We start from the raw sequence: 17078 nt of genomic DNA, 5'->3' as shown, positions 1-17078 counted from the left end.
GCGTACTAAAGAGAAAGATGTCACATGTGTCTACTGCTATAGACAAACTCTTATGTAATGGCTCAGATAACCTCTCTATGAGGGCTTCCAACCACACGTGTCGAGCATGCATATGGGCTGGTTGTTTAAAGATCTCTCCTACTCGCGTCCAACGAATAAAAGAAAATTAGCTCAAAAAACTATAAATTTTTGAAGAAGAAATATATACATTGGAAAATTGTTCAAAAATAATAAAAAGCCCTTGAAATTTAATTTTAGGTAATAACCTTGAAATTTTATAAGTTTATATGCCCAAAAATTTATAAAAGTGCAATTGTGCAAATGTGCACACACGTGTGTGTACCACTATGTGAAATCACTTAGATTCCATATTAATCTAAAAAATCTGAACTAGTAATTAAATCTAGAATGTGAGGTTTAGTCCAGGACCAAGAGCTTGGGAAAAGGTGTTGGTAGCATCTTGAGAAAAATAAATTAAATAGGCTTAGCCTAAGTGTGTGCATATGAGAAAAATAAATTAAATAGGCTTAGCCCAAGTGTGCATGCTTGGGGAAAAATTATATTAAATGGTCTAAGGTTCTAAGGTTGGGTGAAAAACCATGGTTTAAATTAAAACAAGGTAGGAAAGTAAAAAGTAGTTTGAGTACTCATGGTATTGCCAAGATGGTTTGTGGTAATTGATGGTTTTGAATCTTTCTAGTGGTTTGGTGGTGTCAAGCTCCCTTAGCTTTACTTAACTTGAGAAACTTGAGTTCTATATTAGGTAGCCCACAAAAACGTAAGGTATGCATGTATGCATGAAGCTTAAGCCACCAAGAACTGGGAATTAACTCTTAGAGAGAATCAAGCTAATTATTATTTTTAACCTTATCCTTGAGGATGAGATTTAAGACTAAGGGTTGACCTTAGTAAATCAAGTGTAGTTTTTGACTAAAGGTTAGTTGTTGCAAAAATTAAAGCAAGCCTAAAGCAGCAATCTTAGGGAAATTTTCCCTAGACCATAAATACGTAGTTTTGACCTAGGTTTTTTTTTCGGCTTATCCTAAGGTTGGTTGTAGCAAAAATTAACAGTTTTAGAAAAAGGTTAGCTAGGGGAAAAAATCAAGGTGCCCATAGGCATAGTTTGTTAAATAGATTACAAATAAACAATGGTGGCCTATTAATACATTGGCCTAGCTTTCCACGCCTAGTAAAAAACACCCCCTCCCATGCTCAAAATTTGATGGGGTTTCATACACTGCTTGATGGATGTCTAAACTTGCTTCATATCAAACTCCCCCTCAAACTAACATGGTTTGCACCATCTTTAGATCACTAGAAGTATGCCCACCGCACAGATTTAGCACACTTGGCTCTGAAACTTGAAATTTTTCCCACCTAGTCAAAACAAGGGCTCTTAGAACTGCATATGGCTTTGTAGAGTGATTTTCCTTATCGAAACTCACATGTTCACAACATCGGGTTTATAAACTGAAATCAATTACATGCTGTTATTTTTAGCAAAAAGCCAAAAGTTAGCCCACTTAAAGAAAATTATACGTAAAATGATTTTTTCTTTTTTGACCTGGCTAATCGATAAGGTCAAATGGATTCATAATGCTTGGATATTTGTTTTGGTGGTTTCTAATCCACTCTACTACGGGTTGGCAGCTTCAAATCACATTCTCACATCAATAGAATACTTATCCATTAAACAAGCTATGGTGAACACCAGTATGCCAAGTCCCATTCAAGAAAGTAGATAACTTCTCAACCCAAATTTTTGGAAGGCCTGATCAAGTTTGATGTTGCTAAGATTTTGCACAGGCATTCTCCTCATCAAGGTCTACAGGCACCCCAAGTTTCACTGCAATCAAATGGAAGCCTAATTTAGCAGCCAGATGGGTGATGAATATATTAATCATAAATAATGAGATTAATTATTAATTAAGTACTTAATCTTAGGTCCCCAATGTATTTGGCAACTCCTTCACACTTTTGGAATTTTTTTTTAAAATTTTGGCTTTTGAATTTTTGGGCTATTATGACTTTTAAGGGTTTATATAAGCCTTTAAAGCCAAAATATGAGTTTTTTGATTAAAAACTCATCAATAGAGAGAATAAAAAGAAATCAACTAGCTTTGGAGAGCTGATTTCCATGTTTTTGTCAGATTCTTGCTACTTATTTTCTTCACCCTTCTTCACCCAAAAGTTCTCCTACATTTATCGTGCAGGAGGCATCGGATTGGTTGGTTGAAGTTGTGGGCTGATTATTGTCCTATGGATCACCAAAAACAAGGCATTTGTTTTTGGAGCTTGCATCAAACCTGATTTTACACTCTCATTTTGCTCCAGGTAAGTCAAAAAACTAAATTTTCATGTTGTTTCTTTGATTTTTGGCTCTAAATTCATGAAATAATTAATTTTTAACCTAAAATCATGGCTAAAAATTGACTTCCCAAATTTCTTTCCAAAAGTTGTTATTTGCACGTTTTTCACTTTGATTGTCTAGAGTTTGTGTCAATGTCCTCTGATTTTTAACCTTTTTTGCATAAACAATCTTTTAGAAGACCTGTATTTAAGCAATAAATGACTTTATTATTGGAGAGTAAGATTCAATCTTTGTTGTTAATGATGTCAACAAGATTGGTGGGAATGTTTAGGAAAGTTGATGTCGAACCACAAGATTGTTGGGACATGTTTATGAGACATATTTAGGAATGGCTTGTAGTTGTAAGGTTATTGAGTTAGAGATATAAGCATGTTTCTTTGATGCTGAGGTCTATGAAGGAATAGTGATGTCGATAGGATTAGTGGAACAAGATTGGTGGGACATGTTTGAGAATGGTTATTAACTACAAGGTTATTGACTTGGAGATAGAATAGGAGTCTCCACCAAGGGTGTGAACCCTGGTGGCACACTTGGAGACATATGATGGGTCCAATGCATGAAAAAGTGATTGGGAGTAGTACTTGAGGAACAAGATTGGTGGGACATGTTTGAGAATGGTTATTAACTACAAGGTTATTGACTTGGAGATAGAATAGGAGTCTCCACCAAGGGTGTGAACCCTGGTGGCACACTTGGAGACATATGATGGGTCCAATGCATGAAAAAGTGATTGGGAGCAGTACTTGAGGAATGGACCCCAAGGGGGTTGGCAGATGATTTGGTTTTGTCAAGGGCATATTTAATCCCCCTAGGTTAGCCATGGCTTGTATTATGTTGAATGCTTCTTTTTTATGAGCTCATGCCAATTCTCAAGTAGACACTATTTTTGGCTTTAATATTTTGTTTGTTTGTTTAAATTATTGGAATTTTATAATTTGTTTGGAAGTTTTTTGGGTTTTGTAAAATTGTTTGGATTTTTTGAGGTTCTAGTTTCTTCTTCTTGCCTTAGCATGATAAGTGAGACTAATTTGTATTGTAAATGTTCTTTTTAGTGAAGTGAAAATGTTTAGCCAATCCAATTTACGTCATAGAGATGCCAAAAACTAAGCACGTTGTGATAGGTTTTTTGTGCCCTATCAGTACTGAGATGGATAGGAAGTTGCAATGTACATATGCTGGTCTAGAACGTTGATGTACACTTAGCTTGTGTCGGCTAGGTCGACGTAGTCCAATCAACCGTGGTGGTAAGTGGGTGATAAAAATGTGACGGCCATACACTTACTAAAAGGGAAGCTATTCATGAAAGATACGCGGGGAAAGGCGTCGAAAAAGGAAAGCAAATGGGGAGATCATAGATATTGGGCGGCAATTTCTTTTAGGAAGAAAGGTAGAAAAAGTCTTTTTTTCGTTTTATAAAAAGGGATTTTGGTTGGGATCACAAGAGAGCGAGAGTGCAGAAGCGAGGGATCTAGAGGGAAGGAAGAGTAGAGAGGAAGAAGAGCTCAGAGGGAGATGTCTGTCAAAGTAGTGTGAGTAGGTGTGGGCTGGGCCAGAGCAGAGAGAGTGAGAGAGTCAAAGGAGCAGCTGAGGGTTGCAGGAGCCAAGCCTAGGATCTATGTCTGAATCTCTATTGGAACTTGGTGCTACCCACCAAGACATGCTCAACTGCAGTTTGTGTTTGAAGAAGAGAGAGAGAGAGAGAGAGAGAGAGAGAGAGAGAGAGAGAGAAATCTGCAAAAGATGGTTGTAGAATCCAATAAAAAGGTTTGAAGCTGTGGAGATGAAGATGAAGATTTAGAGAGCTGCTTAGGGAGCTACCTATATAGGTTCCCTCTATTTTAATGTTTTACTTTCTTGTTTAACTCAGAGTCTTGGGGTTGTTGAGATTGGTTTTCATTTTGCAAATATGAAGAATACTCAGAGTCTTAGTGTTAGTTGTGTTAGGATAAATCAATTGATAATATAGAAGGGTAGAAATAATCTTTTTGGGCTGAGAGGAAATCAGTTAGGGTCAAGTCTGATAATCAAAAGACTATCAAATTCAGATATAGTTTTTGTGGGCTAGATGTCAGCTAACGTCAAATAAGGAGTTGTAATGCTGAATCATTGTGGGACCAAAGGTGTTTGAGGATTTGTATGAGTTTAAGGACACAGAAATAGGAAGGTCTAAAGCTGAGTTAGGGCCGAGTCAGATAGTCAACTAAGTCAGGGACTGAATCATATAGGAATCAACAGGCATTCAGCAGCATAGATCATCTGAGACTGAATCAAATAGGAATCAACAGGCATTCTCACCAAAGGTCAATTGACGTGAGCATTCAACAGAGGTCGGTTGACATGATCAGCAGGGTTCTGGAGCAAAGGATTTGAGGGTTATTGGTCTTGGAGGAAAATCTGGGAGTTTAGAGGACAAGAAGCTGCATGAAATTTTGATAAAGTTAGCCGAGATCAAATAGGGGGCAGCACTTAGCAACAAACAGGGATGAAGATGCCTACAAATTAAGAATGATGGGATTGCTTTTGGAAGGCCAGCCAGAGAGTGGTACAAAGATGTGTCTATAGAGGAGGAAAGAGGAAATTGGGACCAGTTGAAGGGAGTGTTGAGAAGGAGATATGAAAAGTTGACAACCCAAGAGATCTTTGGAGAGAACTAAGCAAGTTGTATCAAGGGGAGGAAAAAGATAATAATGGCTTTTGTAGGTAGATTTGAAGCAGTTTGGAAAAGAATTCTGAGGGTTTTGAAAGAGAATCAGGTGCCGCCAGGCTTCCTAAAGAAAGACAAATTCATAGGATTGTTGCATGGGAGCATTAAAGAAAAAGTGGAGCTTAAGGATCTTGATACTTATGCAGAGGCAGCAAGGATGGTCATAGAACAATGGAGGAAGAATGTGAGGAAATAGGAGTTGGCAAGAAAGGCAAGGGAAGCAAGCATGCATGCTAGGTATGACCATGTGCCATGTGTCTTTCTGGGTTGATAGGAAGTTAGTTAGGGTCAAGTCTGACAACCAAAAGATAGTTTTTGTGAGCTAGATGTCAGTTGATGTTAGATAAGGAGTTGTAATGTTGAATCATTGTGGGACCAAAGGTGTTTGAGGATTTGTATGTGTCAGAGGACACAAAAATAGGAAGGTTGAGTCAGGACTCAGATAGGATTCAGCAGGCATTCAGCAGGCATTCAGCAGAGGTCAGTTGACATGATCAGCAAGATTCTGAGTGAGGATTGAGTCAGACAATCAGTTGAGTCAAGACTCTACTCATGTATTCACTCAAAGAGTTGGGTGCACTTGCGTGCATTATGTAGTCCATAAGTTAGTCCTAAGCGTGGCCAAGTAGCCCAAGTTTCCTTAACAACTCCAAACTATATGTAAAGCATAAATGTTCAAAACCATGTGGAGCAAAAAGCTCCCGAGAGGTCACCCATCCCAGTTGTGTTCTGGACAAGCAAATAACCTTGGAGTTTCTAAAATGGTGTGACCTCAAACAAAATGTGGAGGTTTTCTTCTGAATACTTTATAATCTTTGATTTTTCAAGGTGCAAAAGTCTCTTTTTTTGACATGAAAGTATCTCTGGTTTCTTTTTCTTTACATGAAAGTCTCTTTTTCATGGTGTGAAAGACTCTTTGGGTTTTTATGGTATGTAGCAAGTTTTTTGGATTTTTTTTAATCTCTTGACTCTAATCAAAAAGCCAATGGATTAATGAAAATTGGCAAAAACTAAGAGTTTCTTATGATTTTTTGCTTGATTTGTCTTTCCTAATCACTTGGTAAACCTTCCTATTTACTCAATTATAAGAAAAACAACATAAATTAAACAAAAAAATAGATTTAAGCTCTAGGCTTTATCCTAAGAGATTACGTAAAATTCAAAAATCTCTTAGATTTGAAACTAATGCATGCAGCTATGCAATCTAAATGTATCTAGCTAGTTTCTAGCATGCTTGAGAACAAAATAAATATATTCACAGTAGATTTGAATCAAAATAATAGAAAAAATAGAAAACATATTTCTCTTCTTCTTCTTCACATTTCACCTTTCCAACTGTATGTGTGAACTGAGCACATCACTCACCACATCAGGCTATACAATGTTCCAAAGAACAAATCAAGAAGCAAGACAATAGAGGAAAAATGGCGAGGCATAATGGCACTCCCCCGCTAAAAATAGTACCAAAAATGTTATGGCCCGCTCTGGCTCTCTCTAGACTCTCTCTCATTCACAAAGAGACAAGAATAAGATGCAACATGTAGGGAGAAACTTACCAATGTGCCACAATGGATACAACCATATCTTCTTTCAAAGAGCTCTATGTCATAGTCCTCTCAATCCATTGTCTCACGCTAGCTTGATTATAGTCTCACACTCCTCTCTCACACACCTATGGTAGCTATAGAAGCATATGATTAGAATAGAGGAGGAAGAGCAAGACTCAATTGCACAATGGAAGAGTGTGTTGTATTATGAGAGAAACTAGTATATATACAAGGCCATAAGTATTCACAAACACACACACACACACACAGTGCACAAGGCTCATAAGTGACATATTCTTTATTTGATGCTTAATCTCATAATGCATGCATGAAGTAAATTCACATGGGATTTGTCCTTGCTTGGTACCACACACTCTTGTTGTAGCATGAATCACCATGAATATCATTATGGGTACGTATCCAAGTTGTAGATTTGGACACCAATTCTTCATAGCTTGATTGTATATACCAATTCTTCATAGCTTGATTGTATATCTTTTTGGTGTTTCTTTTTTTAATCTTTAGTGGTGGTGGTTGTTAGTCCCAGAATGGATTAACAAATCCCTACTCATGCCCCACCAAATCCGTCCCGCATCCCATGCCCCACATCTGCCACCTTTTCACCACAACCAATGTCACAAATACCCTATTAAAATTTCATAATGGGAGAGCTAAGGAATACAAGGACCTTTGCATATGGGTGGAAGACTCTCACCCATATCTTAGCCAACATCTTTAATAAAAACTTCCTATGAGGGCTCCCCTCCCTCTTGGGCCACCAACACCATTGTTCCCATTCACATAGCAAAAGCTTGTGTAGTCACAAGACCATCACGTCATACAAGATTCAAGTGAAATCAAGATGTATTCACATATTTACTCTTTCCCAACACTTTATGAGTTTGTGACTCGACATGTACAAGCACCAAGAGGCCTTCTAGGCAAGGTCAAGATCAAGCAAGGATATCCTATTTCAATTATTAATGAAATTTTAGATTCTATTAACATGCCAGCATGATACATGATCACAATCGGCATGGATTGTAGTGCCTACTTTACATGTAGATGACATATTTCTCATTTTTTAGTCAATTGTTCTCATGTACGATTTGAGTAAGTCTTAATTGCCAATGAGATTATGATGGTTAATTTCATGGACACCCCAGCACTAGTCATGGATCCTCTATACACTAGACAAATAACTCCTCTTGAGGATGGTACTTGACTCCTCAGATAGCTTATAGAGAAAGGGTACATTAGATCCTAGTACTCCCTACATCACCAAATGGTTCCCCTCACATTTCCTTCTATTGCACCTCCCACCCTCCTTTGATTACAATCTAGATTCCCCCTTTCTCAATCTCACTAGACTAGAGATAAACCACATCATCCAAGTAGACTTAATCCAACTCGTTCTCTCTCTCTATCCCCCTCTCGTCAAGGCCCTTACTTACAAATTTTCTCTTGTTTCCACATCAATCAAAGGGATGATTTTTTCAAGACTTATTCCAAATTGCTGATCTCCAACTATGATCTCACCTTACTGGCTTATTTTCAATTTCTGATCTGAATTTCTTTCAGTAAAATGTCATTCGTTGGCTGCCATAATGCCATATCTCGTTCCTGAGTTTAGGCCACCATTCTTCACAATGAAACATAGAATAAACCAAAACTTTTAAACTTTGCACGCACCTATTGAGAACTAGTATCTTGTTTACATAGTTTCTTATTAAACTGATGTAGCTAATAGTGTACTATCTGCTGTTTACATAGTTTCTTATGAAACTGAAGTAGCTAATTGTGTAATTAAATAGTTTCTTATGAAACTGAAGTAGCTAATGGTGTACTACCTAACGTTTCCATCTAAAGGCACATCCAATGTGTCAAGGACTCATAATCAGTCCATTACCATAAGGGATCAAAGGCGAACAGTATAACCTTCTAATGCATTAAAGCTAAACAAAATTTACCAGTCTAAGTAAGCTGCTTTCTTGTCACAGGTTTAGTAAGTAATACCACACTCAGATTGCCAAGGGTATGATGTCACAGTTTGCAGTCAATGCTGTGAGATTTTATTAAAAACTCATTGAATTAGGTATTACTACTTGGAGAGGAAAGTAACTGCTAAGCCCATCGGACAAACAAGGACTTCCAATCTCCTTAATCAACTCATAGAGCAAATACCATACACGTATAAAATATAAGCACTCTGCACTGAATTGATTTCACTCTTTGCTCTATTATCTTAGCACCAAACTGTGTGTTTCCCATGCAAAATTCGTTAAGATATCACCACTTGACACGAGATTTTGTAGTGCAAAGAAGAAACAATGGTTATGTACACTAGGATAAATTCCATGCACTCTACCAAACAAAATACTTTGAATTAGATTTTAATATATGAAACCCAAGTGCGGTTGCAATTTTTGAAAAGCTTAATGAAAAAGGCTAGTAAGTATCTGGCAGACGTTGGCCAGCCATGGCAGTGCATGATAAATCAAGCCTTTCACCCAAAGTACTCCCAAGGCCAATCATCTGCCTCTTTCATAAACACCACACAGCAAGCAGTAGTAATGCTTCTTATTTAAAGCAAATTCGCTATTTCTGAATCCCATAAACATTATTTACTTTGTCAACAAGTGGGTATGCTGTCACATCAAAAAGCTTTCCGCTGTGCCATCTCTACCAAATGGCTCGCAAGAGCACACATCAGTAGTTTTATGACGAAAAGGTTCCACGTTTCTTCACTACTGAGACCAAAAAGTACTTGCAATAACACACCAGGGAAAAAAGATGCCATTGTTTGTAGCCAGCATTTCAATTGTTGGCTTCCTAGGAGTAACATCACATTGTTTGCAACTTGGTCAACATAAGACCATTCACACATGATCCTCCACAGTAAAAAGTGCATGACAAAGTATGCCATGCTTCGCCCCATGTCTTTGATCAAAACCTGCATGCATGTTCCAAACAATAATTCCAATTTGCCTTCATGATGCTTGAGTAAAGCCTGAGCTTTACGGAAGAAGGAACCAAAACTAATACAAATTTGTGCAAACAAAAAATAACAGGTTAAGTAGAACCAAAAATGTGTATATTAACTGAATGAATGGATATTTACGATAACCATTCATGATCTCGACTCCTGGGTGATGTGCGTTACGCTACCAAAATGCATGGTGCTGAAAACTTGCTGCTCCAGTGTGAATACTTGTGCTATGGGCAAGAGTTTATCAGAGATAGAAAAGAACAGCAGAACACCAAATGCAAGCACAAACACATTGTAGACCTAATTCCTATCGTGTATTATGTAGAAGAAAAGGTTACAATGAATGTCCTCAAGTAAAAAATGGAACCCCAAAAGTGAGTCTCCTGATCTCAGCCCAACACTACTGTTAGATGCGAGTGATCAGCCCAATGATAGCTGCTCCAAATCAATTCCAGATCTCCCTGACTTGGGTAATTGCTCCTGTGCACAAGAGCTCTTCGGATGCATGAGACCAACTGCTCGCTTCTCCAACCGACCTGCAACTGTGTGTTTCCTGCTGAGAAGCTCCAAACTGCGTGATGTGAGATGTCTAGAACAATAATCCCATTAATCCTGTTTATAGGGGGTTGTGGAGCTGGTCCGCCTGTAGGGCTGGTCGGCCAGCTCTACACGGCCTGAATAATCCCCTTTTTTCCATAAACGATTCACGTGTGGCTGCCTACTATAGCTGGGTGGCTGGCCCACACTTGGGCACCCAACCTGTTGTCCAGGCCGCCCAAACGCAGCCAAATTTCTTGTAAACCAAATTACCCAGGTGTCTGTAGGGACAAGTGTATCACACTCTCCCTCACTAAAAACACAGCTGCCCTCATCTGTCATGTATCCTAATGAGTACCAAAAGTCCAGTCCAATCACCTCCAAGGTACGGACTGTCCCGAGATTTGGAAAATCACTATCCCTGTATCCAGATGAGTACCAAAACTCCAGTCCAATGTCCTTCAACGTACGGACTGTCCCCAGATCTGGAAAATCAGTTCTGATCAATCCTGAGGCTAATATTCCTGCAGCACCTCGTCACTACCAAAACCTACAAAGCAACTCTCCCACAAATCTCCCGGTCAGGCACCACCTGATCCAACACCTCTTGTTAAAGTATTGACTCTGGTAGAGCATACTCGTGTACAAGATCTAACCAGACGTGTAGAACACTTGTGCCTATGTGCTAGGCTTTTCAGAGATAGAAACAAGTGTGGCGGAATCACACAGCTCACACAGGAGTCCTATATATATACCTAAATCTAAGAACATGCCCAAATTCACCTTATAAGAAAGTGCAATTTATAACCTCATTGTAGTCATCCACAAGACAATAAACCATCAACTCCATCATGCATAGTATGGACTAGATACTACTATCTGTATTATGTACAAGAAAGAAGTAATACAACTAAATCTCTAGTGCAATGGATATGGCTGAGTGAAAACATCAACTGCAGCCCTGTGACCTACTGTACAATAATGGCTAGCACTTCACCTACAGAGAAACGCACTGTGAAGTCCAATGCTGAGGAAAGTTTCTGATCATGATAATTTGGCTAAACACATCCCCCCGACACCCCCCCCCCCCCACACACACACACACATATATACTGATCAGCAGCACCCTAACATCATCCTCAACATCTGATGGTACAGATTGGCACTGTAATCTGCCGTTCAGTCAGCCCACTTTTTTATCATACTTCTACATCACTCTGAGGCTACACATAATTCACACTTGTGTCATGGCCTTTGGGGCTTCATGTTTGAGTGGAGAACTATTGAGAGCTGCCTACATCTTTGCCTCTCACCTTGATCGTGCAGAGGACTTTTGAATGCCACCATCATTATTGGCCTTCACCTAAAGACTTGAGGAGTGTGTTGGAGCTTGGAGCACGTTGGGGCTTTGGAGCGCATTGGATTCTGGGGGGCTGACATCAGCCCGTTGGTTCCAATTGAGTAAATTCCTTAAACACCCTAGCCGGGTTACAGGTCAAAGTGTTGTATAGCCAATTTCACAAGTTGTGCATTTGGTAGAGGATATTGTACAGTAGGAGAGTTATATCGAGGGTGTTTTGGCTTGGACACGATCTTGATAGGAACACTTTCATAGGTCATTTATGACGAGAGTTCAGATATCTGATAGTTCCATGGTTCTCAGAGGGAAGGTATTTTTACCCCTTGGATACGAGGAATTACCCAATCCTAATAGGATAGGTAATTTGATTGGCTATGACAATTGTCTCTGTGATGTCATTTTATCTAATTCCTTGGGAGTTGGATTGAGCGATTGTTGTGTTCCTTACAACTCTGGTTCAAGTTGGTTTTTGTTCCATTGAGATAGTTGTGGCTACTGGATTTAGTCAATTCCTATGGCAGAGTTATGAGTGGAAAGTGCATGAATGGCGAACCAAATTATGGAGTCAATTGTCAGATGTAGTTTGAGTTTCCCTTGTTTATTTCGAAGACTAGGAATGTCTTCAACAGCATAGGTTTCCCACTTTTCTTTCTTAGACAGATTTTGTTTCCAAGAGTGGAAATGTCTCAAAAGGAGAATAATGTACGTAACTAGTACTAATTTTTGGGATTAGTGGTCTAATCCAATAAGGTTAGGGGAGCCTTGGGATTCAAGGAAGCAAGCTGATACATGCAGCTAAGGCTCATGGTTAATAATACGAAGTATACTGGCGATTTATGACCGGACAGATTTATAGAAGCAGTAGTCACTATGTAAGTGAGACTTGGCTTATTATTGTTCTTAGAGAGTTATTCACTCTTTGTGGTCTATGATGGACTAGGATTACCATCAAGAACATGACTAGATTTGGTGGGTCATGAACAGTCATGCTGAAGGCCTCCGCAGGCAAGCGTTGGTGGTATACCACGCCTGACTGGCATGGTTCGTGTGATTGGAGCCTTAGCCTTTGACTCAAGGAAGGTTTGTGTACCCCTCTTAGGGGGTTTGTACCAACGTGTTTTGCATTTAGGAGATGTCACGTGCACACCATTCAGGTGTACAGTGACATGGCATCATAAACATCATCAAGATTTATCAGGCATTTTATGGGCATTTTAAATGACTGTTTTCAGCATGTACCACATGGTATGGGTTGGATTCAGCATTGTAGCATCACATTAGCCATCTAGACAAGCATTGGGACATGGTGGAGGCAGCCGACAGCATGTTTACATCAGCCGACTAGCATTTTATACCATTTATGGTATTTTATGGGAGTCGTGAGCATTTCAGTACTGGCCGACTGCAGCCAAGCTGGCCGACCAGCACAGTCCCCCATATAAATAGAGACCTCAGCGTTTTAGTCCACCATGGCATCTGACTGCAGCGTTCAGCCCATCAACGCATTCAGTCCAGCATAGCATTCAGTTCAGCATCTACATCACAATATTCAGCCATCTTCCCAACTCCTACATACAGGGATACCAGCATACAAGTGGTGGAACTCAGCATTGGAGACAAGACAGCCATCCTTCATCATCCTTCAGCATGTTTCCCTCTCTTCCAGGGGTAGACATCATCTAGGATAGCATAGATCCATTTGGATCTCATTGTAACTGCATTCTTCATCTAATATAGCTGCGTTGCATTGCATTGACACATATTTGTCTATCTCTTAAACATCATTAAGTGCAGTTTAGTTAGACTAAGGTTGTGATTACTACGGTCGAAGACCTCACATGTCACAGGAGATCCATGGGGTTGTAACTGGTAACTAGCCCCAAGCTAGACTTGTTAACATTTACCAAGCTAGACAATATGAGTGGTTAGGAGAGTTCTTTGTAATTTGAGAGCCATATTTGATAAAGGGACGTGGGCTAGAATGACTGTGAGACTGAGTCTGTGAGAATTTGGGTTTGCACACATGTACTCTAAGAGCACGCCTACAATAGTAGAGTACATTGCACTTAGGCAATGGCCTGTAAACTAGGAACAACATTTGTAGTCTACTTCATTCCTTGTATCAAAGCATCTTTCCTGCTGCTACCTGACAAAGTGCAAAATTGACAGCTATTTTGAAATGGTAATTTCGAGGGATAAACACCTAACTTCTTAGCCATCTTGCCTTTTCATCATAGCATGTCTAATTCCCCCAGGGCCCCTCTTGATAAGGGTGCTGCTAAGGAACTTGGCTTTGAACCAACCCAAACCACTTGATGCACTTAATGCCCTCCAAACTTTGAAGGAGTATGTTCAGTCACTTCAAGTAGAAGTGCTATATGGTCAGCCTTCCTCAAAACCCAAACCACCCTTAATCCTTTATTGATGTTGTACAACCGCATGACTATATCCAGTTTACAATGAATGTACGTCTTAAACAAACTCATAACATAATACAAACTGTGTAGCCCTCTGTGAAAATGTTACCTGGATTGATATCTATGAGAATTATTGAGCACGATATTCAATAAAAGAACCAGAGATGCCAGATGTTCCAAGAAGGCTAATCTGTTGAAATCCCACAATGAGTTACATTAACAGAAAAACCATAAAGAAAAGCATCAGTAACACCTTGCTCCAGAGATCATAAGGGCACAGGAAGGTGATCTTACATTCCCCCATTCTGGACCAAGACCACTGCAGCGCTGTCCGATGTGAACCAAGAGGCTTCCAAGCTCTACTTCCACTTTTTTCTTCAAGTAAATCTCTTCTTCTTTGAAAGCAGCAAGATACGTGTTGTATCGTGAGAGTGCTGATTTCAACGCGTCCATTAACAAAGGAGGCAGTGGTCTCACCTTCTGCAAATTTTGCCATGTATGAGGTTGACGGGTGCAGACTCGAGCCCAAAGCCCAACACAAAAATAAACACATCAAACTTTGTGGAACACCACGCAGATGAACACGTGACTTTTTGAGCACTGACATGGATACACAATACACATTAAACATTTGAAAAAGGTGGCCTGAATACCTCTCCCGAAGGTCCATTCAAGTCATCCAGTGCCATTCGCAATGATACTAAGGTTCCTGAAAACTTCTCAACCGCCTCCGCTGCTCGCCAGGCATTTTTCAGTTCCTCCTGGCCAGCAGCATCGTCTGTTTTCTTGGTAAGAGCTGCTTCTACCGCGTCCTCTGCCTCATCAGGTATTTCCATCCAGTTTACTGCCATGAGTCTACGAAGAGCTTGCAGTACGTCAGGGTCAGAAATCGCAGGCAGAAGTGCGATGCTTGTGCTCATTAACCGTCGCTGGCTCTGACTATCCCTTCCTGGCTGATCTGAAGCAAATAATTCAACAATGCAGTATAACACTCAAAAAGTTGCATTCTAGCATCTCGAAACTCTTACATGGTAAAGGCATACCGGTTTCCCCCTACGAAGATAACAGGCTGTTTTAAAACCCTAAAAAGCACAGTGATTTCTTTACAAAACCCTGACACAGTGATGCCTGACAAGAGGAAAAAAAGGCTCTTTTGTAACCCCATCACAGTCTCTAGTGTACTTCAAACTCTGATAAATCCTGACACGGGTATCGAACGGTGTGAGAGAGAAAAAAATTCCCCATGTTATGTAAACTTCACTTAGAAAACGCCCTAACCCTACAAAAATCTCTGATGGGAAAAACTAACAAAACACCCCACGCCCTCATGCGAGGAAAAACCTAAGGAAGAAAGATGCAAAAAAAAGAGAGGGGAAGCCTACTGCGTGAAAATGTAGTTCTGACAAACGATTAAGATTAACGATGGAATTTAGGGTGCGATTAAGGGGATTGGTATTTAGCAAACGATTAAGATTAACGATGGAATTTAGGGTGAGATTAAGGCATACCTGGACGAGAGAGAGTGGGATTGGGATTTAGCCAAGTTTGGCAATGGCGATTAGCAGCGGCCGGTGTAAGGAGAGGGCGGAGGGCTCGTCGGAGTCCGCGAGAGGCATGCAAGGCCATGATTCTACTCGCCATCGCTACTGCTCCTCTGTTCGATCTCACTCCAAATCGCGGGCATCTGAATTGCAGCGTTACATTGCAAGTTATGCTAGCTTGTGTCCGGCCTGCCGGACGTGGGGGCGCGTCCGCCCGTCGCCCCCTTCCCACGTGCAAAACCAAGAAATAAGCTTGAACCTTAGGGAAAGTCACAATAAATATTTTTTCAAGTCACAATAAATACTTTTTCTTATGTGCATATTGAGGGCTCCCTCCACTCCAATGGTGAGCTATTTAGGCTTAACATGAAACTAAGTCATCTAGGCTTTTTATGAATGCAAGCAAATCCTTTTCTTACGTTCACTCTCTCTACCCATATCAGTAAGCATTTGACTTGTCCCTCACTGCACAACCCATATTTGATTGTACTTTCATCATAGCCAATGTCGCCAAATCCCTCTTGAAGTTGCACGAGGAATGATTCGAAAGTTTACTACAATTTGAGACAGAGCCAAGAATCACAAGGACCTCTACATGGTCCACTTCACACATGGTTTCGTCATCATGTTCCCTCTTCTTATAGGAGTTTGTGTGAAGGCTTCGATGCTTCCTAGACCACTAACACCATTGTCATGATCCATAAGGCAAGAGACCCCATGGAACTTAGTGATTATTGAATGATTATCCGCACCATGGCCAAGATTTATGAAGCAATACTAGAGGCTAAGATTAGCACCTTGGCATGGAGACAAAACCTAAGGATAGCTAAGTTCAAGAGGATAGTGGAGCACATCTTTGCTCTCAAAGGACATTATTGAGGAGACGGGGGGCATGCTAACAATGGATCTATTGTTAGCTTTGTGGACTTCTAGAGGGCCTTTGATTTAGTCCCAAGACTCATTGCATAAACTTCATTTCCCACCAGAGATGATATGAGGTGTGATGGCACTGACGTTGATGGGATGTGGGTGTGGGTGTGGGCACTTGAAGGCCTACCAATAGCACCATTGGCATTGACAATGGATGCCCCATCTCTCTCGACAATATTTGGTTGTACATTAAAGAGATCTCTAATTTCATTGATAGATTGTGAGGCAAAACTCATAATTGGCATGCACGATGGAACTTATTATTTTATATGCATACGACAGGATCGTCATCTTAGACTCAACCATGGGATTGCACAAACACTTTGATGCTCTATATGCCTTTTTGTGATGAGAGAGACCTCATGGTGAATCTTGATAAAACTAAGGTCATGCTCTTTAATACCTCATATCAAGACACAACTAGACAATCCTTCACATTCATTGAGCTTGTTTAATCATACATGAACCTCAAGGATTACTTGCATTAGCTTGTTTAATCATATGTGTACCGCAAGGATTACTTTCACTATGCATCCGACTATGCCTAAACTTGCTTTGGCAAGTGGATGTGCAGAACTAGCCCATTTGGGGGGACATTGCTTCCACGCACACTTTCAAAATCCCTAATACCAAGTGTTGGCTCTTTGGTATAGCTTACAATGATGAGTGATGCTCCATTGTG

The 17078-nt window shown here is 40.1% G+C and overlaps 1 protein-coding gene across 1 annotated transcript; it reads right to left on the bottom strand.

Annotated features, from left to right (window-relative positions):
- Nucleotides 1-8985: 8985 nt before the first annotated feature.
- On the bottom strand, nucleotides 8986-15623 carry SDH5 (succinate dehydrogenase 5). Its single transcript, XM_086783863.1, has 5 exons — nucleotides 15434-15623; nucleotides 14579-14883; nucleotides 14220-14405; nucleotides 14035-14115; nucleotides 8986-9575 (listed from the first exon to the last, which is right to left on the bottom strand). Exons 1-4 carry the CDS (start codon nucleotides 15564-15566, stop codon nucleotides 14056-14058), a joined length of 684 nt encoding a protein of 227 aa, XP_086639989.1. The 5' UTR covers nucleotides 15567-15623; the 3' UTR covers nucleotides 8986-9575; nucleotides 14035-14055.
- Between the last annotated feature and the right edge of the window lie 1455 nt (nucleotides 15624-17078).

This window comes from Cibotium barometz, chromosome 46 (genome assembly GCF_041138505.1).
Source record: "Cibotium barometz isolate CiBa-2024 chromosome 46, ASM4113850v1, whole genome shotgun sequence".
In the NCBI taxonomy this organism is placed as follows: Eukaryota; Viridiplantae; Streptophyta; class Polypodiopsida; order Cyatheales; family Cibotiaceae; genus Cibotium; species Cibotium barometz.
This window is presented reverse-complemented; position numbering and strand designations above follow the sequence as displayed.